Here is a 26,355-nt window from a genome sequence, read left to right as displayed (position 1 = left end):
GAGTTGTGGCCAATAGAAAATCTGAGAATTGTCTCTGACTAGTAGGAAAGCCTTGATATAAGAAACTAGTACCTAATGAATTGTAATTGGTGTGATGATGGTAGGATGATCACATGATGAAGAGGCAGATGATTAGAATGGGGACGACTTAGAAAGGCAAAGACCGAGGTACTAGCTAAAATTTTCAACAGTTTCCCAAGAAAGAGGATTAGAAGTAAATAATTAGAGTTAAATCATATTATTTAAGGCTATCAACCTACTCAAAAAATACATCAACAAGTATCTATGGGGTAACTATTGAATGCCAGGAATTGTTCTAATTGTTGAGGTTATACAGGGAGGAAAACAAAACAAACAAACAAAATCCCTGCCCTGAATATTCCCACATACTTCATTTCAGCTGATTATTCTGATGGCTTGATTAAAAGTATGGGTAGAAAAAAGAGTTAAAAAGCTAATTTATTAGGAAAATGTACTGCAAAAATAGGGACATAGTTGTAAGAAAATGAAAAAATATTTTATGTATTAATTTGACAAGTTTTGGTGAGAAATACTTCTGAAGGGACTGGATTCATAACTTGTTCTATGTGAAACACAGTACTATGTATGCAGGAAAATGTACAAAATGTGCTGGTTTCCTATGTAAATTTTACTAATAGTTATCTCACTAAAAATATAATCACTAAAATTCCTGTCTCCCCAAACAGTGGGTAAGATGAATTCCATGAAGAGCTGGGAACCAATTTCAATAAGTCAAGTTGAGGTCAAGCTTCAAAGCAAAGAACTAAGACCCAGGGCCATTGACAGGCTGTCAGATTTGGTGAACTTTCTAGCAGAGTGACAGCTGGGGCTAATGATTGGATGAGTACAAATTGTCCATGGTAATATAACACATTAGTTCCCCACTGCACACATTCTTCACATGTCTTTTTTCGAAGTTTGAAATGCTTAGGATGGCACTTTGATAATATTAGTTTAAAACTAGTCAACAGATACTTATTGAGTAACACTCTATGTTTCTATCAGCTCTTCAGTGTGAAATTTCACAAAGTAGGGTAACACAAAGGTGTGATAACTCAAATTTTATTGATAACTTTTCTTCTAAGTTTCTGTAATTAATTCCCGTAATATTAGAAGGCTTTAAGAAAATTTCGGATCTGAAGTTCATGATCCTCTCGAGAACATGTTCCTAAAAGCAGACTCACTGGAGAGGGAAATCATACAGCACAGGTGTATGTGCTTGTGGGCTCTGCTCTGTTCAATGACCTTTGGAGCCAAGACACGCCTACTGGGGTTTGAAAACCAGGTGACACTTTATCCATATTTATTAAAAAGTATTCATTTGGAAAGCAAATGCCAATATTTTAAAAGTTAACTTTCATATGTTTTTATTAATCAATGTATAGTAGATTAATTCTTAGCTAATTATTTTCATAGTATCAAGTACCTGAAATGTTGTGTAAAGTCAGCTTCCCACAGTTTTTATGTCAGCAACTATCAACATTAGATATGGTGCTGAGGATATACAGATAAGTGAGGGAAGGATGCTTTCCCAAGGTCAAGGGAACCACAACCTTGTTGGAAAGAGAGATCTGTACATTGACAATTACAATACTAGGAGTAGGCATAATTGATATTATTGCTGTATCAATGTAAATGGAAGAGAGAGAGATATTCCTGGAGGGCAGTTAGGGATTTCCCCATTAAAAGGTTTCTGTGACTCCTCCCCTACAGCCTGGCCCTTGGGGGTCAGAATCCTGTTCTCTTGTAGCTCAGTCTCTTAGGACAATACCGGACCTGCTCAGCCAACAAAAGGAAGGAAGGAAGGGTGGGTTATGAATAAAATCTACTCTTCAGTGGACAGCAGTTTAATCAGTTCGTGTGATATGGTATCTTAGGAAAATGGACCTGAGATTCTCTTGTATTAGTTCTTATTTGTGGAATTAGTTTCTTCTGCTCTTTTCTCAAACCCAGTTTAAATTATTAATGTTAAGAGTGGAGTTCAGGCTGACATGTGATTTACAAAATTGTGTACTGATTTTTTAAAGGCTTCTTTCTTAAAGTGGAGGTCAGTTGAAATATTTTTATATTCAAAACTTAGTCATTCTTATTGGGTTATGTTACTTCCATGATTTGCTTGGTCTTTCATTTTTAAGGTATTTTCTTTTTCCTTTTAGAGCCACCGTTTCTATTTTCTTTCTTCACAAATTCAACTGTATTTTAAGTTCTTATTTGCATTGTGCTATAAGGAAATGGGTACAGTTTGTTACAGAATACAATGATACAGTGTAAAACTTGAGAGGAAATTTAAATATCGTCTGTTCCTCCTCGTTTAAAATTAAAAGGATGAAGCTGTGGGGGGTCGGGATTACTGGTTCAAGGTCATATCGTATAGGGCATAGTTGAGACACTAACTCCGGTCTCCTGAATTCTTATTGCATTGGGTGCAACCAAAGGTCTATACAGACCGTCTCTGAGTCAGAATGGTGCTTGAAATGGACTAATTTGATTTGACATTGTCCATGGTGCTATTGTAATTAAGTCATTCTGTGAATGTCAGTGCCTTGGGAAACATAATAAAGAGTTCCAGGTTACTGTTGCAGATACCAAGCAAGGGTCCTGAAGGCTGAGCGAAATCTACTTGCCAGCTTGAGTTCACAGATAGCTTTTCATTGCAATAAATGCTGGACACATAACTTGAAGTTCCATGTATGTCTTGTGTCTTCATCACACAGATGAAATCCTGTGGAAAATAATATCATCTCTGTGTACTTCTAGCTAGAACGTGTGGATCAAATCTGCGTGGGCCCAGTGGTGTCATTACCTCCCCTAATTACCCAGTTCAGTACGAAGACAATGCACACTGTGTGTGGGTCATCACCACAACAGATCCAGACAAGGTAAGGCTCTCATCTTCCCCCTCTGCATACCTGACGAAATCAGCACTCTGCCTGGGCAACTATTTACAACGAACAACCTGGTGAATGTCATGCACCCTTACATTTTGTTGTTTTAATTGAAAATCTTCTGCTGCATTGTGTGTGTATCTGTCTACATTTGTTGCAGAGCCAGTTTTAGATTCAGTTAATTCTTAGTGAGTATTCCTAGTGTGCTTGCCCCCTACTGGTTCTGGAGGTTATGTTTATGCTCTCTTTTTTCCAGTTTTATTGTGATGTGATAGTTGACATATAACATTGTATTAGTTTAAGGTGTACAACATAATGATTTGGTACGTGTTTTTAAATGATTACCACAATAAGTTTAGTTAACATCCATCACCTCACATAGTTACACATAATTTTTCTTGTGATGAGAACTTTTAATATCTACTCAGCAAAACTTGATGACTGATGTGTGGAGGGTGGGGAGTGGGGGGGGGGGGTGAGGAGCCATGGGCAGGTGGTTTTGATTCTCTTGCTTAACACTGTGTCCACCTGGCTTCAAGTGCAGGTGCTGTAAGCGGGAGGCGGAGTCAAGAAGGACTTCGGGGCGTGTGGTGAAGCCCTGACCAGAATGGGCACAGGGTCTAGCTTCCTGGGGAGTCCTGGTGGGCCTCCGCTGTCCTTGCATAGTTACTGATGATGATGCCCTTCTTTACTCTCCTAATTATTCCAGATTGGAGCAATAGATTCGAAGTTCTCCCTACCTCGAACCAGGGAAAGGGCCTCAGAAACCAGTGTTTTATGGGAAGAGATGATGAGTTTGGCTCTAGGCATAGTGAGAGTGAGGTGCCTGCTGTGTCTCCAAGTGGGTCTCCCTGGTAGAGGTCAATTCGGAATTCCCAGGTGTTTCCTTAGCTGCTGAAACCTGGGATGTGTGTGACATCATGCAGAGAAGACAAAGAGCCAAAGAGAGTCCTGATGGTGGCATCATCTTTCTCTCAGAGCCAGCCGGAGGGTGGACTGGGCTCCACTGTCATGAATGGTAGTGATCTTGCAACTACAAGTGCCACGTAGAGTTTTAAAATACTAAACTCTTGTATGGTTGAAGTGGAATACCCTGGTGTTCCAACAGGGAAAGTAGTGGCTCCAAACTAAATCGTCAGGGGATTTGTTTAACCCCCTTCCAGTATTTTAAAAATTCATTTAAATCCAGATTACATATGGGATAATCATAAATATTTTCCTATATGGAAGATGTGCCTGTATATCTGTGTTTCTGTTTCTTTCCAATTGTCAACTGAAAACAGCCTAAAAGTTAAGGATTAGTTTTATTCGGCAGATGTAGTGAAGACATAAGCCCAGGAGACAGCCTCTCAGATAGATCTCAGGGACTGCTCTGAAGAGGTACAGGAGGAGCCAGGATATAAAGGAGGTTTTGGGAAAAAACAGGCAGTCGAACATCAAAAGATCACTGTTAATAAGAGAAAACCAGACCTCTCAAGTTAAGGAATTTAGCGCTTTTCTATGTGTGGGAAGATGCAAGGGTCTGGGGTCAATGAAATCATTCCTTTGATACACAGCACCTCAACTGTCTAGAGCCAGTATCCTGTTTTTCTACAACCTGAATCCCCTCAGGGTGCAGAGGCTGGTGGCTTGATGGCCACAACATCCTTTGTTTACTGATGCGGCAGGCGACGTTCTTCATCCACACTGTATATACTGAAATAATTGATATCTCTGTGCAAATAAAGGAAGCTTAGAGTTCCCATTGTCTAAACCCTTTACCTGACAGAGAGGAAGCTGAGACCCAGGGAAGGTAAGATTGCACAGCTCCTTACTCTTATTGCAGGATAAAAACACACGTGCTCTTTGCACTGCACTGTGATAGCCTCTTCCTTAGCTTTCTTCCTCACTAAAGAAGAGTTATTTCTTTTGTAGCTATCTATTCCATTATCACTTTGACGAGAACCACAAGGAAGTGAAATAATAGGTTATTCAGTGCGTCAATAGGATATTTTTGGCTGTAGATAATAGAAGAGCTGACTAAAAGCCAGAAGTTTTAGGGAAAAACTATTTCATGCAGAGCCAGGGAGATTCCAGGTTTAATTCAGGAACTCAGTAACTTTGCTGAGGGCTCAAGTGTTTGCCTTTCTTTTCTGCTCGGGTCTCCAGAGCAGTGATAACATCCGCCTTAGGTCACAAGATGCTGCCACACCATCACATTCAGTGTTCAATGAAGAATGTGGCATGTCTTTCTTAGAAATGGTAGGAATTGTCTAGAAATTCCCAGAGGCTTCTCTTCTGGTCCAATTGAGTAAAATGTCCACAATCCAGATCATGGACAGCCTGAGGAAAGAACCATCTGGAAGCCAGATGGTTATGGATAACCAGTGGTTATCCATATGGTTATGGATAACCATATGGTTATGGTTCCATATGGTTATGGATAACCAGTCATGTCTACCACATGCAGACAAGCAAAAGGTCAAAGGAAGAGATTTCAGTTATCACCAGATTGATCTTTTGCTTTTCAAATATTTCAAATCCCATTATAATCCTGTTTTACCCGACACCAGTAGACTAAAATTAGTTAAAACTCATTAAATATGTACTTTGATGTTTTGAAGTTGATTTTTAAACTTGGCCAAACTGCAAAGTGACAAATGAAATAATGAATTTATGCAGTTTGGGTTTTTACATTTTTCTTATTATACAAGTTCACTTTTCTCTCTCATGTTTTTGTACATTTACATAAATTTTTCTAAAGACTTCATATATATTTTATTGACTCTGAACACGTAACAATTCACAAGTTAAATTTCAGGAATTTTGTGTTATACTGCTTCAGAAAATTCTTTGCCTTCCTTTATTTATTTTGGTGAAATGTTCAGAGAAGAACCGAGGCTTCCAGTTGATAGACTAACACACTGATCTTCTTACAAGAGCACTATTTAGTCACCTGAAGGCATCGCAATTAAGCAGAATTACCATCCAAATTAAGCAGCAGCCATTGCCATTAAGTATAATTAGGCTTAATTTGATTCCTTGGGAGACAGTCCACATAAGGGGGTTTCCCGATGAAGCGCATGGTGATGAAGGTATATTACATATTGAGCATAAGAGAAAAGAACAGTTATGTAAAGGTTTCCAGACAGTGACTCCTGCTAGAAGCATTAACAGAATTCTAGATAAGAAGAGTTGTTGGTACACCTTAATTTGTTGTTTGACATGCTTTGTAAACTTTAAGAAATAAGATCGAATAGAAATCTAAAATCAATTTCCAAATTGATGAGTCAATGAGAGATTAGTTAGTAAACTCCTCTTCTTTTGAAAGATTAACCCTCTCATGATGATTTATACTCTTTCCTGGTCTTAGATCTGCTTTGACCATTATATAACCAAGTTCCCTGTGTCAGTTTATACCAAGTGTTAACATAAAATGGCTGATAGAAAGTAATTATTGTGGGAAGTTCATTGTGTCTCTTAGTAACGTATGTTACAATTTATAATACTGAGGGATGTCAAGTTAAAAGGAATACTAGAAGTCTATTCACTTACATACGTTTATTTATATACATACATAATTATCCTCATGTATATTATATTAAAACACATATATAATGCATATTAGCATTATATGTATTAATATAATGTATATTATATTAATATGCATATATTAGGAGAAACTGATATGTAGGCAAAAAGTTGGAAAAAAAACCAAAAAAGTTCCTCAAGAAGATTCAATTTAGTGGAGAAGCAGGTTTCTAAAACAATTGTTCTTGCCGAACTAGTCTAGTAGAAATTCAGTAAAAATGAACACAAGTAATAAGATATTTATTAATATATTTTATTGTAAACACATTCAACAATATGTATTTTCTCAGGTAAAACTCTTGAGGAGTCCTGTGACCAAATTCCCTAAAAGTAATAGGTGGTTAGTGAACCACAGATTATGGGAATTATTAGCAAATGCTCACCAACATTTATCCCTGGGGTTTTCATTGAAAGGATTAAACATGGAAGACAGCTTTCCTTGGAATCCTTTGATGTATGGATATATGTGTGTGTGAGTGTTTATTTTTTTCTCAAATACATTTTGTGCTGGCATAATTTTAGTACCTAATTTTAATTTGAGCTCCTCAGAGAGTAGTATTCTTTTGGTATTAAACTCAGGATTGAAGTGATTTAAGACATTTGAACGTTGTCTTATGTAGTTCATCCAGGCTGCTATACCAAAATATCACAGACTAGGTGGCATACAAAAAACAACCATTTAACGCCTAATGGCTTTGAGCCCCAGTATTTCCTTATGGTGTTAACAGCACCCACCTCCGAAGGTGGTTGTGAAGAGGATAAAGTCAGTGTAAAACACCTAAAACGTTGTCTTCCAAATACTAAGACAAATGCCTCCTTCCTGCTCTTCCTCCCCTTGCTCCTCCCTCTTTCTCCATCCCTTCCTTCTCTTCACTATTATTATTAATAATAATAAAGCTAGATTCAAAAAGACATAAATGGAACCCTGAATGGCAGGTAAAGGGTTTAAATGTGATGCTAAGGGCCCAGGGTGTCAGTGTAGGGCACTGCATGGAGGGAAGGAAGGACATTATAATGCACATTATGTCTTAGAGACCATTCTGCCCACAGTCAGATGGACAGATTTGAAGGGCACAAGATCGGAAGCAGGAAACCTCAGGACTTTATTTTAATTATGAGACAATATGAACCTAAATCAGCACAACGGCATCAGACTTGGAGAGAAGAAAATGGATTTGAGAGATATTTAAGAGATGGGTAACCAGTCACAGCAATTTATACATTTATATTGCACCTTTGATTTAATGAATAACTTGACATCTAAAGACAAATAAGAAAATTTGCTTTATGTTCAGTGCTTTTAAGAAAATACAGCTGTTTATCAGAGTCCCTTTGGGGGAAGGAGCATTGACTTCTTTTATTATTCAGCGGATTTTGTACATAATTTCAAGTAACAAATTCATGCAGATACAGAAAAGGCATTCATTTTCATTTACAACATTTTAAGCTGTTTTGAAATGGAATTTGAATAGATATAGTTCAGTAGACTTTCTTTTCCCATTAGGGGAGTCACAGATTGGTGGAGAAGCAGAGACTAGACACCACTGTCAGCTGTAACACTGCACTAAGCATCCTTGTGTTTCCCTCACAGACACCCTTCCAGCCCAAATGCCACGATGGGGTCTGTTTACTTTTCTTGTATGTCACTAATCTCTGCCAGGAAAGTTGGGTTCCTTGCCAGCTTCCCTTCACTGCACGTTAGGGGCTCCCTTGTATTCTTCTGGGCCGTCATCCTTCATCTTGTGTTATTAATTCATTACTTCATCCTTGTCAACTCTCCAATATATTCCCCTCTCTGTACCAGCCCTCTTGTTGTCAACGTCCTCCCCATCACCACTGTTTAATATTTGCAGCCTCTTTCATGAACTGAGTTAGGGTCATGTGACTTTCCTTCTCCGGTCTCTGGACTTGCCCTTCCCGATATCCTTTCTTCTCTGTCACAGGGACACCTGCACTCTCTTCATTGGGCTCAGCTCTGACTCTTGACTTCTTTACCCAAATTTACTTATTTTTATATCTCTTCTTGGCCCTCAAAAGACAATAGAAAACAAGGTGTGTGCTTTTGATTTGCTTGCATTTTAAGCCCAAACCTGAATTACACACACGCACACTCACATACACACATGTGCACACATGTGTATGTGTACACACATGCACACATGATGGAGACAGCATCAGTAGTGTGCAGACTGCAGTACAGAGGTGAAAAATGACTGCGGAGAGGTAGACACAGGCTTTGTGTGTAGCAATAATTGTATGTCCCCATGTGCCCAGAAGAATGACTCTTGGTCCTCAGGAAGGAAGGGTGGAGAAGGTTTTATATTGTTTTGTCTTCTGTTTTCTATAAGTGGTGTGTGTGTGTGCTTTATGATAAACGGAGACAGGAATATCCATTTTCTTTGAGGCTCTGAGGTTCCCGAGTTAATTCTTCTGTTCCTGGTTAACTTTACACATCTTAAAAGTGGTCACCTTTTATTTTTCTTTTAATATGTATCACCTACTCACGCTTTGCACTTATATACATTTCCTTTCTTCTTTTCAGTGCTCTTCTTATTTAACACAATAGTAATTATTACAAGTAGCAAAACAAAACCTATTCATTCAGCAAATTTTTGAGCCACACACTCTTTTTTTTATATCTTTATTGGAGTATAATTGCTTTACAATGTTGTGTTAGTTTCTTCTGTACAACAGAGTGAATCAGCTATACGTATACATATATCCCCATATCCCCTCTCTCTTGCATCTCCCTCCCACCCTCCCTATCCCACCCCTCTAGGTGGTCACAAAGCACCGAGCTGATCTCCCTGTGCTATGCGGCTGTTTCCCACTAGCTATCTGTTTTACATTTGGTAGTGTATATATGTCCGTGCCACTCTCTCACTTCATCCCAGCTTACCCTTCCCCCTCCCTGTGTCCTCAAGTCCATTCTCTACGTCTGCGTCTTTATTCCTGTCCTGCCCTAGGTTCTTCAGAACCATTTGTTTGTTTGTTTTTTAGATTCCGTATATATGTGTTAGCATACGGTATTTTTCTCTTTCTGACGTACTTCTCTGTATGACAGACTCTAGGTCCATCCACCTCATTACAAATAACTCAATTTCATTCCTTTTATGGCTGAGTAATATTCCATTGTATATATGTGCCACATCTTCTTTATCCGTTCATCTGTCGATGGACACTTAGGTTGCTTCCATGACCTGGCTACTGTAAATAGTGCTTCAGTGAACACTGTGGTATATGTATCTTTTTGAATTATGGTTTTCTCAGGGTATATGCCCAGTAGTGGGATTTCTGGGTCATATGGTAGTTCTATTTTTAGTATTTTAAGGAACCTCCATACCGTTCTCCATAGTGAGCCACACACTCTTGTAGATAATTGGGAAAGAGTGATGAACAGAGAGCTAAGGTCTGCTCTCTGTGGAGATGCCACAGCAGAAGGAAGAGGGAGAGAATCAGCCAACAGCCCAACTCAGTAAAATATATTCAACTGGTGACCAGGAATCTCATGACAATGAAACAGGATGGAGAAATCATATGTTGAGGATATTAGATATTTATAAAATAAAGTTAAACTTTGTATAATGCTTACCACCTGGACGTAACCCAGACGTATATTTTTGTTTTAATATATGGTCTTCTGTTTTTAATGTACACACATCCTGATTTAGCAAAAAATGAGGTCATACTCTAAAAGCTTTTATGTCACCCTATTAAAGGACAAAGGGAAAAGTGTCCACAAGTAAAGTGGAGGAGGCTGTGTATTTTTTTCTTTTTCTTTTTTTACGATTAGGTTGGCGAAAAATTTCCTTTGGTTTTCAAGTAAAAATAAAAGACACATTTTTCATTTTCACCAAGAACTTTATTGAACAATGTATTCACCCTTTTGTTCCACTACCTTCTGCCATCTTTCAGGAAACTTCATAATCCCATCTTCCCAAAACTTCTTATCTTTTTGAGCAAAGAACTGTTCCAGGTGCCTTTTACAGTCTTCCAGGGAATGGAAATTTTTCCATTAAGAGAATTTTGTAAAGACCGAAATAAATGGAAATCTGAAGGTGCAATGTCTGGTGAATACAGTGGATGAATCAGAACTTCCCAGCCAAGCTGTAACAGTTTTTGCCTGGTCATCACAGAAACACGCTGTCTTGCGTTATCCTGTTGCAAGATTATGCATTTTCTGTTGACTAATTCCGGATGCTTTTCATCGAGTCCTGATTTCTGTTGGTCTAATTGGGAGCAGTACTTGTTGGAATTAATACTTTGGTTTTCCGGAAGGAGCTCATAATAGAACTCCCTTCCAATCCCACCATATACACAACATCACCTTCTTTGGATGAAGACTGGCCTTTGGTGTGGTGGTGGTGGTTCATTTCACTTGCCCCACGATCTTTTCCATTCCACGTTATTGCACAGTATCCACTTTTCATCGCCCGTCACAGTTTGTTTGAAAAATGGAACGTTTTGGTTATGTTTAAGTAGAGAATCACATGCGGAAATATAGTGAAGAAGGTTTTTTTCACTTAACTTATGTAGAACCCAAACATCAAAGCGATTAACACAACCAAGCTTGTGCAAATGATCTTCAAAGCTTGATTTGGATCTTTTGAGTATGTCGGCTATCTCCTCCGTGGTATAACGTTGATTGTTTGATTTGATCACTATCAACTTCAGCTGGTCTACCTGCCCATGGAGCATCATCCAGCATGAGATCTCCAGCATGGAACTTCGCAAACCACTTTTCACACGTTCAGTCAGTCACAGCGTCTTCTCCATACATGGCACAAATCTTTTTTGCGTTTCAGTTGCATTTTTACCTTTCTTGAAATAATAAAGCATAATATGCTGAAACTGTTGCTTTTTTTCTTCCATCTTCAATATTAAAATGGCTACATAAAAATTCACCAATTTTGATAAGTTTTTTTTTAAATGCATGCTGATATGACAGCTGTCACATACAGTCTAACAAAATTGTTTTGAATGAAGTTAAAGAGAACTAAGTGCTACTAGAGCCATCGTACGGAAAAAAGCGAACGTTTTGGCCAACCCAATATCTTAAATTGGAAATAGCTTACCTTCATACTCGAAACATTTCAACTGAAGGCAGGAGAAATCGTTAAATCTCCCAAAATAGAGGAAAAAAATTCCACAAACAGTAATAGATTTGTGTGACCAGTTCATGACTTGCTCAGAGCTAAAATTAAACTTTGTATCTTATTTTTAAGAGTTTTAAAATTTTGTTTGCTTATTTCTTAATGGCACAAAGCATAGTGGTGCATCTTAGGAATCTTGACTTGAATGAAATAAGTTTTCATCTTTTGCAAGCAAGCCTCTTTCTACAGCATCTTTGAATTTCCAGTCTCTTGCGTAGTGGATGACGTACAGTGAGGACCATTTGATGTTAATAAGTAGCCACGACAATGGCCAGGAGCATGTTGTTTTCTATCACCAAGGACGTGGAGAAAATAGTGCCATAATTCCTAGGGATATAGTTATCTCCAAGCCACCAGTTCCACAAATCTACATGTTATTTAGATCTTAAATATGGCCAAATATAATATACTAATATGTTTCCATACAAAGAAAATGTTATTCTCTTAGCAACATCTGTTGCATGTAACACAAAAGGTGCATTTGTTGTGATTAAGCTTGGTTGTGGGTAATACTTTGCAAGCAGTTGGCTTTCCCATATTTTGTTGCTTTCATTAGGCTTGTATTTTTGTTTTGTTAGGTTTTTATTTTGTTAGGTTTTGTATTTTTGATGATGCCTGTTAGCCAGCGGTTCCCACCAATATTCAGACTTAAAAAGAGAATATTCCAGAGGTCCGGATACTGTGTTCTGCCATCTCACAATCCTCCAAGTGGTGCTTCGATGTGTGTTTTTGAAACTGTGTTTTGACCTGGGAATTGCTTTCACGGGTTTGCACTGCAGTGTGAAGCACGCTGAGGGCTGTCTACACTGCAGAGTGGGCCCCTGGCGGGTGATGGGGGTGCGGAGGGAGGGAGCCACACCCATTATACCCTCTGGTCGTCTCTCTGTCGTCACATGCTGAGAAGTTGTACTCGAAACTGAATAAACCTCCCAGGTAGCAGAAGTGGACTAAATCACACCTTTCTTTTAAAGGTGCTCACAATGGAGAAATGGAATTATTATTATTTTTATTAACAGCAGGCATATGCAGCACCTGCTTCACTGTTTTTGTGGCTTCCTTGAAGTCAATGGAGTGATTTTGAATTTTTCTATTTGTAACATTTGTTTTGCTGTTGTTGAGAAAAAGACATTTTATTTGACACGTTTTACTAGAGGACTGAACCAATTATATCATCTCACAGGATCCCTTCTAAATTCTAACATGATGAATAAGAGCTCGTAATTAAATATTTCATGTTTATAAAATCCATTTAGGACACTTATGATTCTGAATCATTCCAGTGTCTGGTGGGTATTGTAAATAGTCTTATGTACAATGTATATTTGGAATAATACAGATTTTGAAATATCTAGAGCATAACTTTGTTAGCTACATTCACATCTTACATGCTTTGTCCTTAGTCTGGATTAAAATCACCAGTTTTAATATTCTCCCATTTAACATTGGGAGAACATGATCCATTCAAATATTTGCTTTATAGAAACAGTTTTAGTGTCACATTTGACTGACTTGCAGAGTCCTATACAGATACAGTATGATTAAAATGCTCAACTATTACCTATTTCATAGAAAAATGGCTGGCATGTGTATATAGATAATTAAATGAATGGAAAATAAAGCGAAAATTTAAATTATGATTGGCACATATTTGAAAAAAACCCTCACATTTGAATTAAAATTTTCCAGAAGCAAATGTATATATACGTATATACTTTTTTAATGTATATGTAAAACAAGTTTGTCTTGATGTAGGATTAAAGTAAATGAGCTACAATTATGTACAGTCTTCAGTGAAGCAGGCTTTTAGTAAGTCCCTTCAGATGTGGAATTTTCCAGGTGGAGGTCAGGTATACAACTTAAATCTGAGGCACTGGCCTCTGCCTTCCAGCCTCACCAGAGCTCCCCCTGCCCCCACCAGCCGTCAACAGAGATGGGCCCTTTGGGAGAATTGGCTGAATCCTCAGGCAACATTGGGCTGTAGATCACACCAGGTACACCCTGGTCACATCTCGAGAACAGAATGAAAACCTCCATGTAGCTCTGCCTTGAAGCATCTCCCTAGTTCTGTCACTTGCTTCTGGGCCCCCAGCCACACACTGTATCCCAATTCAGCAGCACCCTTCCTGTTCTCCTCCACCTGCTCTGAAGCATCTCCCTCTACTCTGCTGTGATCTGACTCAGGTTGTGTAAGCTGATCTGATTTTTTAAAAAAATTATGCCATATTGACAATAGATAATTCAGTCATTTTTCAAACTTCCTGTGTCACTGCCTTTTTTAAGTTTCCAGTAATTCCCTCCATCTTTCCTTCCAAATCATAGCACAGTTTTCCCCACAGATAGCCCTCCCCTGCCACAGGAAATCACATCTCTGTCTCTTAGAGGTTAGGAAGGATTCAGTTCCTCCATGTAGAGAAGCTCTTTGTCACTCATTGCTCTAAGATTTTTGCCATGTCATTCAGTAATTCAGAACGCAAGTCAGTGAAATCTCTGTTTTGTCCAAACATGTGCCATAAATCTTTTCCATTTGAGACTTGTCATGTCACTGCCTCTGTGGGATTTGGGAAACCTGTCCTCAGGTCCAACAAGGATGAGCCTCACTCTTCAGTATCTCAAGTCTGGAATTTGCAGAGTGGGATGACCAGGAGGCCTAGGCCACCGTCAATGTACTCGTATTACAGAGAATGTCCTGTCTGTGCCGGTCACTGACTTCAGCATAGAAGTGCTGTGACACACGGCCCTGAGTGCGTCTTACCAGTCATGTCTGTATCACACATAATAAAATACCATCCTGTGGTTTATTATCAGTCCTGAGCTATGAGGAGCATAATGTGTCATCAAGAAAAACTTCTATATCTTTACTTAAAAAAGTCTGAAAACAGCTCTCCCAATATAGTAGTAATGATTAGACAAGTAAAGGATATTAACAGACTTGGTTATACTAAAAAGCATATATTCAGTAAAATCTTTTTGTTCCCCCGAGTTCCCACAGGGTAGATTAGCTTCTTTCATTCACGGCATCCTGAAGCATTTACCCACCACATCTACCCAAAGACTAACAGCCAATGTGTATTGGCTTTCATAATTTATTCATTTATTGGAATTTCCAAATATCTCAAGGATGGGAGCGGGTAGGGGATGCTACAATACAGAAAAAAAGTGCTGGAAGATATTAGCTAATATTTACCGAGAAATTAACTTGTTCTAGAAACTGGAAGAAACTGTGTTCATTATTTTACTAAATTCTTAAAACATGTGCTACAGGCTCTATTATTATTTCCTTTTCAAAGATAAGAAAACTGAATCACAGAGAGGTTAAATCCACTTTTTTTTTTTTTTTTTTTTGCGGTACACGGGCCTCTCACTGTTGTGGCCTCTCCCGTTGCGGAGCACAGGCTCCGGCCGCGTAGGCTCAGCGGCCATGGCTCACGGGCCCAGCCGCTCCGCGGCATGGGGGATCTTCCCGGACCGGGGCACGAACCCGTGTCCCCTGCATCGGCAGGCGGACTCTCAACCACTGCGCCACCAGGGAAGCCCAAGTCTAGGTTTTTAACCACTTACCCCAGGCAGCATCAGCTCTGAAAACATGATGAGAATGGTGATTAAAGTTAGATGAGTTTTATCCTGACAGATAGGCAGCCGGAGACCTTTGAGAAACACACCCTCCTGTGTGATCTGAAGGAGTCACGTGAGATGCCATACTCCAGTTTTCACAAAAGAAGTGGAGACTGAAGCATCTAATGCAGGCTGCATGTGCCTGATGATTTGGTTTATTTACTCATTTAGAATGAGTGTTCATAGGGTGTCTGTGTGTGACCGGTCTAGGGCCCAGGACAGAGCATGTTTGGCCCCTCATGGGACTTACTTCTACATGAAACGAGAGGCAAAGAGGTAACATGATTTCGGGTGGTGACAGGTGCCTTGTGAAGCAAACAAACAAGTAAATAAGTCGGTAAAACTGAGCAAAGAGGTGGAGACTGTTGGGGTCCAGGTGGTGGATTTTCGGTGTGGTGTATGGACAGGGTCGAATGCTGGGCTCATGCGATGGGGGTCACTGCAGACACTCATTTCTGCAGCTCTTCTCTGCCCTTCACAATCTTCTTCATCTAGGTGTCCACAGAGTCTTTAAACATTCTTAAGTTTGTCTTTATTTTATACAGTTAATCTTTTTGTAGCATTTCTCCCAAGCTTTCACAATAGTCCCTTCCTGTAAGAGAACCATGTGTTGTGACAACATGAGGATTTTCTTTTGTAAACAAGAGTCAAACCTCCCATGAGGTCAACAATTGGGCACCATCTGTATAGTCGCCAGCACAGTTTCTCTAACGTCTTTTATTTCAGGATAGGAGTACAAACCTTTAAGTACGTATTGGTCTTTGCTTATTTAAAGTACCTGTTACAGCAGAAACCATGTTCTTGAATTTTACCACCGTTTACATTTGTTAGTGAGATCTGTTGACTAGTAACCTGTTGGACAGGCTGTTTCTCTAGTCTCTTGTAGAAGTCCTCCTCAGCATCACATGCCGCGCCATCAGTGTGTTAAGCGGAGGTACCATTTTAACATTTGGGAGAAGTCTCCTTCCCGATTCTCCCACTGCATCTTATCCTGGAATCCCACTCTGCACTTACTGTAATTCTTCATACTGAGTTATTAAGGTTTCACCAACTGTTTGACTTTGTCCTTTCTGGTCAATAAATTCTGCTATTAAATAACTTGCTTCCTGAGCCTTTTCACCAATGTGACTTTTTTTCCACCAAAGTGTTCCTCTATTTGAGATTCCAATAGCTGTTTAAAATAATCAGCACCATTACCTGTCAAATGGCTGTGATTTGCAGTTAAGGGTCTTCAAGTTTGCTGAACTCAGTGCTGTGTTTGTAAGTTGTTTCCATGTACAATGCACAGTGAATAGAACAGCTTGGATGCCCTGTGTAAAATGATGACAAGTGGCTTTCATTATAAAGACAAAATTCTTTTGTATCCCATGTTGCATTGAGTGCAGGGAATTGATACAGAAGAAGGTAGTTCTTTATCACTGACCTTCTCAGAATTGTCTGTAGGGTTAGCAAGCTCCTCTTCTATTTCACACCTCATCTTTAGAAATCATCACATCAGGCCATCGGATATGTGTGTATGACATAAATGGTAGTAACATATAAAACACAAATGAGCAGATTGTGAAAATATAACAACTTCACAGTGCTGTTTACTTGTAAACCTACCCAGTCCACATTTGACAACATATATAGCATCAGCAAAGGGTAGTTGGGTGATGGAGCATAAAAATTCCTTCTTTGGGACTTCCCTGATGGACCAGTGGTTAAGACTCTGTGCTTCCACTGCAGGGGGCATGGGTCTGATCTCTGGTCAGGGAACTAAGATCCCGCATGCCATGTGGCACAGCCAAAAAAAAAAAAAGAAAAACAAAAACCCATCCTTAAAATGAAAATTCTGTTTAATATTTATTTGCAAAGTAGAGTTTACTTAATTTGTGAGCTGTTTGGCAACACATTAAGGGAAGTTCTGGCAGGTAATTCAGGGAGGAAGGGAATATATACCTGTGTGGCTCTCACCATGTATCAGCAGCCTCCCCAGGCTCGAGTCAGAAAACATGAGAAGATTCAACCAAAACAGCAAGGTCTTACTGTGCATGGATCCGGGTGCTTCCAGTCCATGGACAAAATTCCTCACAAGCTTTCCAGTCATACCATCACCATCAGCATCAGCACTGTGTGCTGAGGAAAGGTGAAAGCACAATGCTCATTTATCTTCTATCACACTCTCACTGTGAATGCCAGTTTAAGAAACCCAGGTATTAAATCGTGCCATGCAAGATACTCTGATCATTCAGATGGATTCAGTGAAAATAGAAAGGAAGATACAGATTTGAGAGTTATTCAGGAGTTAAAATTAATAAGGTGTCACAGGCAGGAGTCAAGGAGAGAGATCATGTCTTTAGAAATTCCTTTGACAGTGTATACCTGAGTGCCTTACTGAAAAAAAAAGATTTAGAGACCCTGAAATATAGTCATTCTCTAGGTTTCTCACATCCTCTCCAGTCCATGTTCCTTGTGGGTCAGTTCTACCATCTTGGTGACCACAAAGTAAAACTTCTCCTCCTCCTGGATCTGGGACATCCAGCCACAGATTTCAGAACCCCGCCAGGCTTTCATTTCCCAAACTACTGTGCCGATCCCAAAGAGGGGAATGCCCTTACTCATAAGTGAACAAGGGCATGAATGGAAGGAGTTTGTCTTGCTTAGTGGGGTTAAAATTTCTTGCGATATTTCCAGTTAGAAATGGGGAGTATATTTTCCAGGAGAAGCAAGCATACACTACAGAAGGCATGGTGGGGAATACTGTCTGGTTCTAGTACACACCAGTAGGTTGAGTATGAATTACAACAACCTACGAGGACTTGCCTGGACCATAGCCGTAATTGAGTATTGAGTCCATGAAAAATTAATTCCAACTTTCCAGGGCCCAATTACAGTCACATATTGGATTGCAAACCATTAAAATCTGAGAATATCTGTATTTTAGTCAGACAAGAAGCTTACCTAATAAGTGAATTTTTTGATCCAAATGTGTAAGACTATAACCTATTGAGATGATAAATTAAACCAGTATTTGTATGATATCTGTCTTCCATTCTAAATTACTTTCCATTGTTAAATAAGTTAAATTGTTTTTACAAAAATAAAGACTATAGCTATGTAGTCTAACCTTTCAGAAGAATTTAAATATTACATTGTTAAATGTGAGACTAGTTCATTTTAGTCTATAAATTCTTGAGGATATTTTCTTTCTTATAGAAATGGCTATTTAGGTTTCACAGATTTTTCCTTATATAAAAATACGTTAAGTACTGGGAGAAGACTACTATTTTATTTAATAGAATTCTAGAGACAATGGAACCTTGGAAATTATTATAACCACCTACATCTTTAAAATAAAAGAACATATGTATATAAATACACATACACACCTATATACATGCACACACACAATAGTTTTACTTCCTATTATGTGCTAGATATGAGGCCATTCACTGCACTAGATTGTAAGAAACTAGTGAGAGGTAAGATCTACTAGGGTTTGTCCTGTGTTAAGGTCATAGACAAAGATCATTTTCACAGAATAATATATTTTAAAATTAGCTTTATATTACCCTGATAAATTTCCCTGAGGGAGGAAAAGCAAAGAAATAAGGAAGGATCAAGGTGACATATGAGAGAACAGAGAAGTAATATATTTTAATTACTTTCAGATTAAACTTCTAGTATTGATTTACAGAACTATCCATATTTACACTTTACTGACGAGAGTCCTAGGGCATCTTGGACTAGTACATTTCTGCATATCCCCTTCTTAAAATTGTTCCTCTTTAGGAAAAAAATCTCTTTTAAAGTTTCGCTGTATTCCCTGTCTCAGGACCCTCTCCTGGTCTCCCTGGAGCCCAGCCCAGCCAAACTCTTGCCCCTCCCACCGGACCAGAGAGCTGCAGGCAGGTCTGCAGTGGCTGCCCTGCTGTCAGGGCTGATGGCCAGTTCTCAGTCCTCCTCCTCCCTGACCTGTCCACGCTGGACCCTCCACTCGGGAACACTTCCTTCACTGCCCACCTGGACCCAGGTTCTCCTGTCTTACTCTTCCTGCCTCCACCATCCCTCTCTGATGCCACTTGGTGTCCCTCACCTGTAACTGTCATTGTTCTCAGCATCCTTTTGGTCCTCTCCTCTCTCCATCTCTACTCACTCTTTCCCCGTACTTGACATACTATAATCGGCATGTTGACCTCTTCCAAGTCTCTCTCTAGTCAGATTTCTCCTCTGAACCCCAGATACATATATATAATTGTCTCCCTCTCCATTTACATGTTCAGTAGACATCGCAAACATAACACGTCCCAAAACAAAACTCTGGGTTTTCTCTCCAAAAATTGTTCCCACCATCTTCTTCTTAGGAAATGGCAGTTGCTTCTTTCAGCTGCTTAGGATAAAATACTTTAGAGTCATTTTTTAAAAAATAATTACTGTTTTTTATTTGTTTATTTATTTTTGGCTGCGTTGGGTCTTTGTTGCTGTGCGTGGGCTTTCTCTAGTTGCGGCAAGCAGGGGCTGTTCTTCCTTGCGGTGCACGGGCTTCTCGTTGTGGTGGCATCTCTTTGTTGTGGCTCACGGGCTGTAGAGCGCAGGCTCAGTAGTTGAGGCGCACGGGCTTAGCTGCTCTGCAGCATGTGGGATCTGCCTGGACCAGAGCGCAAACCCACGTCCCCTGCATTGGCAGGCGGATTCTTAACCACTGCTCCACCAGGGAAGGCCCTCCAGAATCATTTTAAACATTCATCAGCAAACCTGGATATATCTATGATTCCAAATGAATGTCTTGCCTTAAACCCTCTATTTCCTAAAATAGTGTTCCTAAGTGGTATTTTCAAGTGTAATACTGTGAGAACACTATTTCAGTATTTGATGTTGTGTGCTGCACAGGAATTCTGGAAGAATTTGAACAGGATATTTTAGATTGTGGCTACTTTAAAATGCAATAAACATCTCAGTATTTGAAATGTGTGTGTGTGTGTGTGTGTGTGTGTGTGTGTGTGTGTGTATAAAACCTCTGCCCATCATATCCAATACCCAACACTCCACCATCTCTGCTGTTAATTGTAAGCAAGGTCTCAGCAGCCACATGTCTTGCTTCGCCTGGGTTACTGAAATTCTCTCCTGCCTGATTTCCATACCTCTGTTCTTGCCCTTGTTCATTCTGTTCCCCACACAGAAACTACAGTGATTCTTTTAAAAGTCAGTTTGTATCACTCTGCTCAGACCCTCCAGTGGCTTGTCATCTCGCTCCGTGCAAAAGCAGACGTCCTAATGATGGTCCCCAGGCCCTTGCACGGACGCCCCTACCTCTCCTCAACCTCACTCCGCGCTGCTCCCACCTCACACTCTGCTCCCGCGCACCGCTTCCCTCCAAGTTCCTCAAGCACATCAAGCAGTGGCTTCTGCCTTTGCCCTTCTCTCTGTCTGAAATGATCTCCTCTTAGACGTGTGCAGGCTTGCTGGCCATGCCCCGCAGATCTCCATGCAGCAAAGCCTGCTCACAGCAGGCACACCCATTACCCCAATCAGTGTTCCTCCCTGGACCCTGCCACCATGGACATACACATAGTCACTGGGTTGTTTACTGCCTCTGTCCCTGCACTAGAAGGGCAGGGACTGTGTCTGTTCTATTCACTGTTGTAGAGCCATCCTTGGACGGTACCTGGAATATAGCAGATGCTCGAAAGTATTTGTGGAATGAAATCATGATTGGATACTGATCTTCAGAGTTGTGAGGGGGAAAAAGGAAACAAAATAATAAGGAACTTATGCTCACTTATTTCACTTAGCACAGTGTCTTTCAGGTCTATCTGTGTTGTCACCGATGGCAGGATTTCCTTCTCTTTTTAGGTGGAATGATATTCCATTGTATGGCTGGACCATGTTTTCTTTATCCATCGTCTGTCAGTGGACCTTCAGGTTGCTTCCACATCTTGGCTGTTGTGAATAATGCATGATTCCTGTAACATGAGGATTCTGAAATAGTCAAAGGTACAGAAGTAGACTGTATCTTTGGTTGTTACAATGGTTTAGGGAATTCTTGTTCAATGGGTTACGGTTCTCCAAGATGAGTAAGTTTCAGAGAACTGCTGGGTGACATTATGCCTGTCGTTATCAATAAGGTATAGGGCATTTAAAAAACAAAACAGGGCTTCCCTGGTGGCGCAGTGGTTGAGAGTCCGCCTGGCGATGCAGGGAACGCGGGTTCGTGCCCCGGTCCAGGAAGATCCCACATGCTGCGGAACGGCTGGGCCTGTAAGCCATGGCCGCTGAGCCTGCGCGTCCGGAGCTTGTGCTCCGCAACGGGAGAGGCCACAACAGTGAGAGGCCTGCGTAGCGCAAAACAAACAAACAAACAAAAAACAACAAAACAAAACAAAATGTGTTAAGGAGGTATATCTCATGTTGTGTTCTTACTACCAAAAAGAGGGGACATGAGAAAACTTTTGGAGGTGAAGGATATGTTTATTACCTTGATTATGGTGATGATAACACCAGTATATACCTATAACCAAAGTCACTAAATCATCTAAATTAATTATGTGCAGTTTTTTTGTACCAATTATACTTCAATAAAGCTGGAGAAAAACAATTTTTAAATAAGAAACTTAGGACAGTATCTGAGAAGTATTAGTTGATTAATAAGCCTGAGTATCAATGTCAAGGTCAATTAGAACCCTTAGGATTGAAATGTTTCCTAATAGCACAACTTTAAAGGAATTTCCATAGGAAATAAAAGAATATGTGCTGATTTTTTGAAGGATGTGTGGCAAAGTAAAATGAATAGTATCTGTGCCTATATGCAGAAGTAGGTGATTAGGAATAAATTTCAACTTTAAAAAATGGTATTAAGCTATATGTGAAAATAAAGCCTTTATTTTTTAAGGATGTGGCACCCTTCAGTATCTGGCACCAGTGTGGTGCAAAACCTCTAGTTATTTATAACAAAAACTGTTAGCACCTAATTTAATTAACTCCCTTTGCTGTGTTGCCAAATGAGAACATTGCTTTGTATAGAAGTTAAGTTGCGAGATGTTGGTTAAAATTCAGAGTTTAATAAGCCCAAAGCATTGGAGTAAGGCATTTTTTCCACAGTTAAACGGTCCTTGTTTAATTTAGTTTAGTTTGGCTTAATTTCCAAGTGTGAAAACTCTGAATGCGGCAAACAAGTTTGCAAACAAGTCTAACCAGAGACAAATCCAGTTGGACAAATCCAAAACCAGCTACAAATCCATGTAGCACAGAACTGCAATCACCAGGGTACAAACACTATTTCTTCTTAGAGACATGTATGAGAAAGGTTTAGAAGGTTGATTCTAGGAACAATTTATGAGAAACAGAAGTTGCCGTCTATGCATGATGGGACTGTATCTGAATTATAGGAGGTCATTTTCTAAGTTCATTTGTTTGAGGAAAATTATCCACTGGATGTCCAAGTTCATTCAACATACCTTCCGTTTTCCACCATTTTCTAAAGGTGTTTTCTCTGCTTTTATTTTCATTTGTATTAAAGAAATGGCCAGAGTTTCTTCCTTTCAGAGTGTTAACATAGTTTTAACCGTCACAGTCCCACACTTTATCTGGTGTTATAAGTGTGCATCAAGATCACCCGATGGTAAAAAGAGCCTCTTTGGAGATTTGGAGTTAGGCAGAGCTGTGTTTGAATTCAAGTCCTGACCAAGTTCCATCACCTCAGGTCATGCTTTCATGGGCGTGTCCAAATGAGAATCTTTGCAGGTGTCATCCATATAAGGATGTGTCTAGCACTCCTGCTATATGCCCTGCACTGTTTTAGGAAATAAAGATTTGGACATACACAAAATATACATATGCACTGTCATCATAACTTATAATCCAGTGGATGAAGTCATAAACCTGGAAACAAATAACAAATATATTTTGGCAAGGAGATAAAACCCGGGACAGAGAAAAGCCTTGGGGGAGGGAGCCAACTCCATCTAAGTTAGTCAAGGAGGCTCTCTAGGATAAAGTGAGGGGAAGGGCCATTACATACACAGGGCAGCCTAGCGGAGGTGGGGGCAGGCAGAGACAAAGTAAGTGCAAAGGCCTTGTGGCCAGCAGAGCTGGGAATGTTAGGGGGAAGGAAAAATGGACGTTGTTGTCCAAGGTGTAGGATGATGGGTTGGGGCAGAAGTGATGGAGGAAGGGGCAGCTCTGTTGGCCTTTGGGCTAAGGGGTTTGCACTTTATCCTAATTGCAAAGGGAAGCTGCTGTATTAATTTTAGAACGGGTGTACTCTGATTAGATAGGAGCCTTACACAGATTTCTCTGGCTGTTATGTGCAGAACCGAGTGTGGGTGAGACAAGAATGGAGGGAGGGAGGACAAGAGGAAGACTGTTTTACTCCAGGGGAGGGGCAGACAGGTTCTTAGTGCAGGTGGATTCGTGCAGAGGCCTTGTGACCAGCAAAGAGCTGGCAGGACTGCTGAGGAGCTGGATGTGGGTGTGAGGGAGAGAGCAATCAAAGTTGGCAGGATTTCCACGTTGATAGAGGGGACAGAGCCAGGCTAACAATGTACAGATGGAGCTGTGGACCTCTGCTGGGTGATGGGGACCGGGGTGAACTTGAGTGCAGGTGCCTTCTCAGGTGAGCCCTTGCTGCTCGGGTCCAGCTGGTGGCTGCCCTGTGGGAATGCAGTGATGGCTCTGGCTAACCCGTCTCCTAACTTTTCAAGGAAGTTGTAAATCTAGGAATTCATGTGTAATCCTCATTTTCAGGTGTTCTTTTAGAAACCTGAAACACTCTGCTTTTAAGACTGTGCAGGTAGGATCAGGCCATATGGACACCGCTTTTGCACGCGTAGCATTAAAAAGTGCTGAGCACAGTATCTTATACGAGCGTTCAATTCTGTTTTTCTTACAAGGATACAATAAATGTCAGACTACATCATTACCCTTAGTGAATAAACAGCTTTAACAGAAGAAATACTCATTATTCCATATCCAAGAAAAACAAAAGGAATGTCAATGATGAAATATGGGAGAGGAAGCTGATGCATTAACTAGAAAGTATTTATTGAATCTATAACATCTGACCAAGTTTGAGCCAAGTGGTAAGGGAGGAGACATCTTAAATTGGTTAAATGTTCTTTATGTCTTGTCCTAAATTTCCAGCTACTGTGGAATACTTAAAACATTTTTATAATGTGTGAAGTGATATATAACTTGCAAATATAAAGTAGTGCAAATCAATCTGGAATCTGCCTGAAACAAAAGTTGTTCCATGGATGTCATTAAAGGAAATGCAATTCCCATCATTACATTATCACCATGGCACAACTATCTAAAACAACAAGATGTTCTTTTTTTTTGCGGTACGCGGGCCTCTCACTGTTGTGGCCTCTCCCGTTGTGGAGCACAGGCTCCGGACGCGCAGGCTCAGCGGCCATGGCTCACGGGCCCAGCCGCTCCGCGGCATGCGGGACCCTCCCAGACCAGGGCATGAACCCATGTCCCCCGCATCGGCAGGCGGGACTCTCAACCACTGCGCCGCCAGGGAAGCCCGAAGATGTTCATTTTTAAAAAAAAGATTAGTAAGTAGGGGCTTTTCCACACGTTTATGAACCATTGCCTCAAATTCCTGAGGAAATAATTTAAAATATTTTTATCTACGTTTCAGTTAGCTAGCATACCACGCAAGGTCAATTTCTGGAATGCAGTGGGTGTCATAAACGGGGGTGACACCTGATGTTGTGTAAAACAAGCACGGAGGAACAATAAAATCTCACACAGGTGTGATGGGAAGATTAGTCACATAAGAAGGAAAGGACTTGACTCACTGTTCCACAGTACGGCAGTGCAAAGCTTCTCAGTAAATCCTGACCAGGGCTAAATCAGACTTTTGTTTTTTCCACGTGGGTTTCTGGTCTGAACCACAAAACACTCACGATGACCTGGATGACTATCCCTCGCCTCCCCCATGGATGGCACATAACTAGTACCGTTCTAGATGCTGAAGAGGGCAGCTGATCCGTTAATACGGTGGACGCCTTGGGACATCGGGGCTCAAGTCTCAAATGTAAGATGGGATGAGAAACTGCTCTGAGGGTGAAGATTTCCTTTCTCCTACTTAGTGACAACATTTCTGACCACTAGATGGTGGTGACAGTTCACACTTCTGATTTATAGTTTTTATTTGCACTAGGCTTGTGAAGATTATAACCACCATTTATTGAGTTTCTACTATGAACCAGGCTCGTCCTGACTTTGATGCTTATCCCATTGGGGAAATCACGTAACCCCCAGTAATCAAAGAGGAAACCTTTGCTCAGTGTCACTCAGCCCACAGATGACATGTCTTCTGACTCTAAGCCCACTCACTCTTCCAGTTACACGTGGCAGACTCAACAGTGATGGAATTTCAACAGCCTCCCTTATGTGTTTACATTAATTAAAACCAGAAGCTGCCATTTGAAATACGTTTCAAAGAAACTAATTGGAAAACTTAAGAACAGGTATACGTCATACACACAGACTGATTAACTCAATTCATTTAAGGTTTACATTGATGCTTCCAAATATGGGAAGCATACCTGCCCTTCCCTGGTTCTCTGTGTGTGTCTGCTGGAAGTCATGAGCTTTGTTATTTAAGTATAGCTTCAGGCTCTCGACATCAGAGCTTTATATAACAATAACAACAGCAATACTAATATCTAACATTCATTGAATGTTCACGACATGGCAGACCATTTATATATATAAATTATCTCATTTATCTCTCACAGGAATCCTCACGAACTCTAATAATTCCCTTTTACACATAGGCACAGTGAGAAGTAGAGAGAGTAAGTTTGCCAGGATCTCACACACTCTAAGAAAGGGTTATGGGATTCAAACCTACATTAACTTACTCTAAAGCCATTGCACTGGATTATAAAACTGGCTGTTGCACACAATCCCACCGCCATGAATTCCTGTCTCTATTGTCTGGATCAAGCCCATTGCTGGGTCTCCCAAGAGGGGTAAAGACACTGAAACCAAAATGTCCTTCTGCCAACTGATCTTTGCTCCATAACAAACACCCATCTCGTGAGAGGATGTGCAGTCGGATTAATATCTGGAGCCTTATAGCTGGGCAAGCCTGAGTTCAAATCCTAGATGCAGTTACT

The 26,355-nt window shown here is 40.3% G+C and overlaps 1 protein-coding gene across 2 annotated transcripts in view; it reads left to right on the top strand.

Moving 5' to 3' along the window:
* CSMD1 (CUB and Sushi multiple domains 1) overlaps positions 1-26,355 on the top strand; it is a 1,746,885-nt gene that overhangs the window by 1,278,979 nt on the left and 441,551 nt on the right. For both annotated transcript variants that reach the window (XM_049704254.1, XM_049704253.1), the window contains exon 10: positions 2,779-2,900. In XM_049704254.1, coding sequence (XP_049560211.1) covers positions 2,779-2,900 — 122 coding nt within the window. The remainder of the gene's footprint in view (positions 1-2,778; positions 2,901-26,355) is intronic.

This window comes from Orcinus orca, chromosome 21, assembly GCF_937001465.1.
Source record: "Orcinus orca chromosome 21, mOrcOrc1.1, whole genome shotgun sequence".
Classification (NCBI taxonomy): Eukaryota; Metazoa; Chordata; class Mammalia; order Artiodactyla; family Delphinidae; genus Orcinus; species Orcinus orca.
Note: the sequence above shows the minus strand (reverse complement) of the source record. Positions and strands in the feature narration are given on the sequence as shown.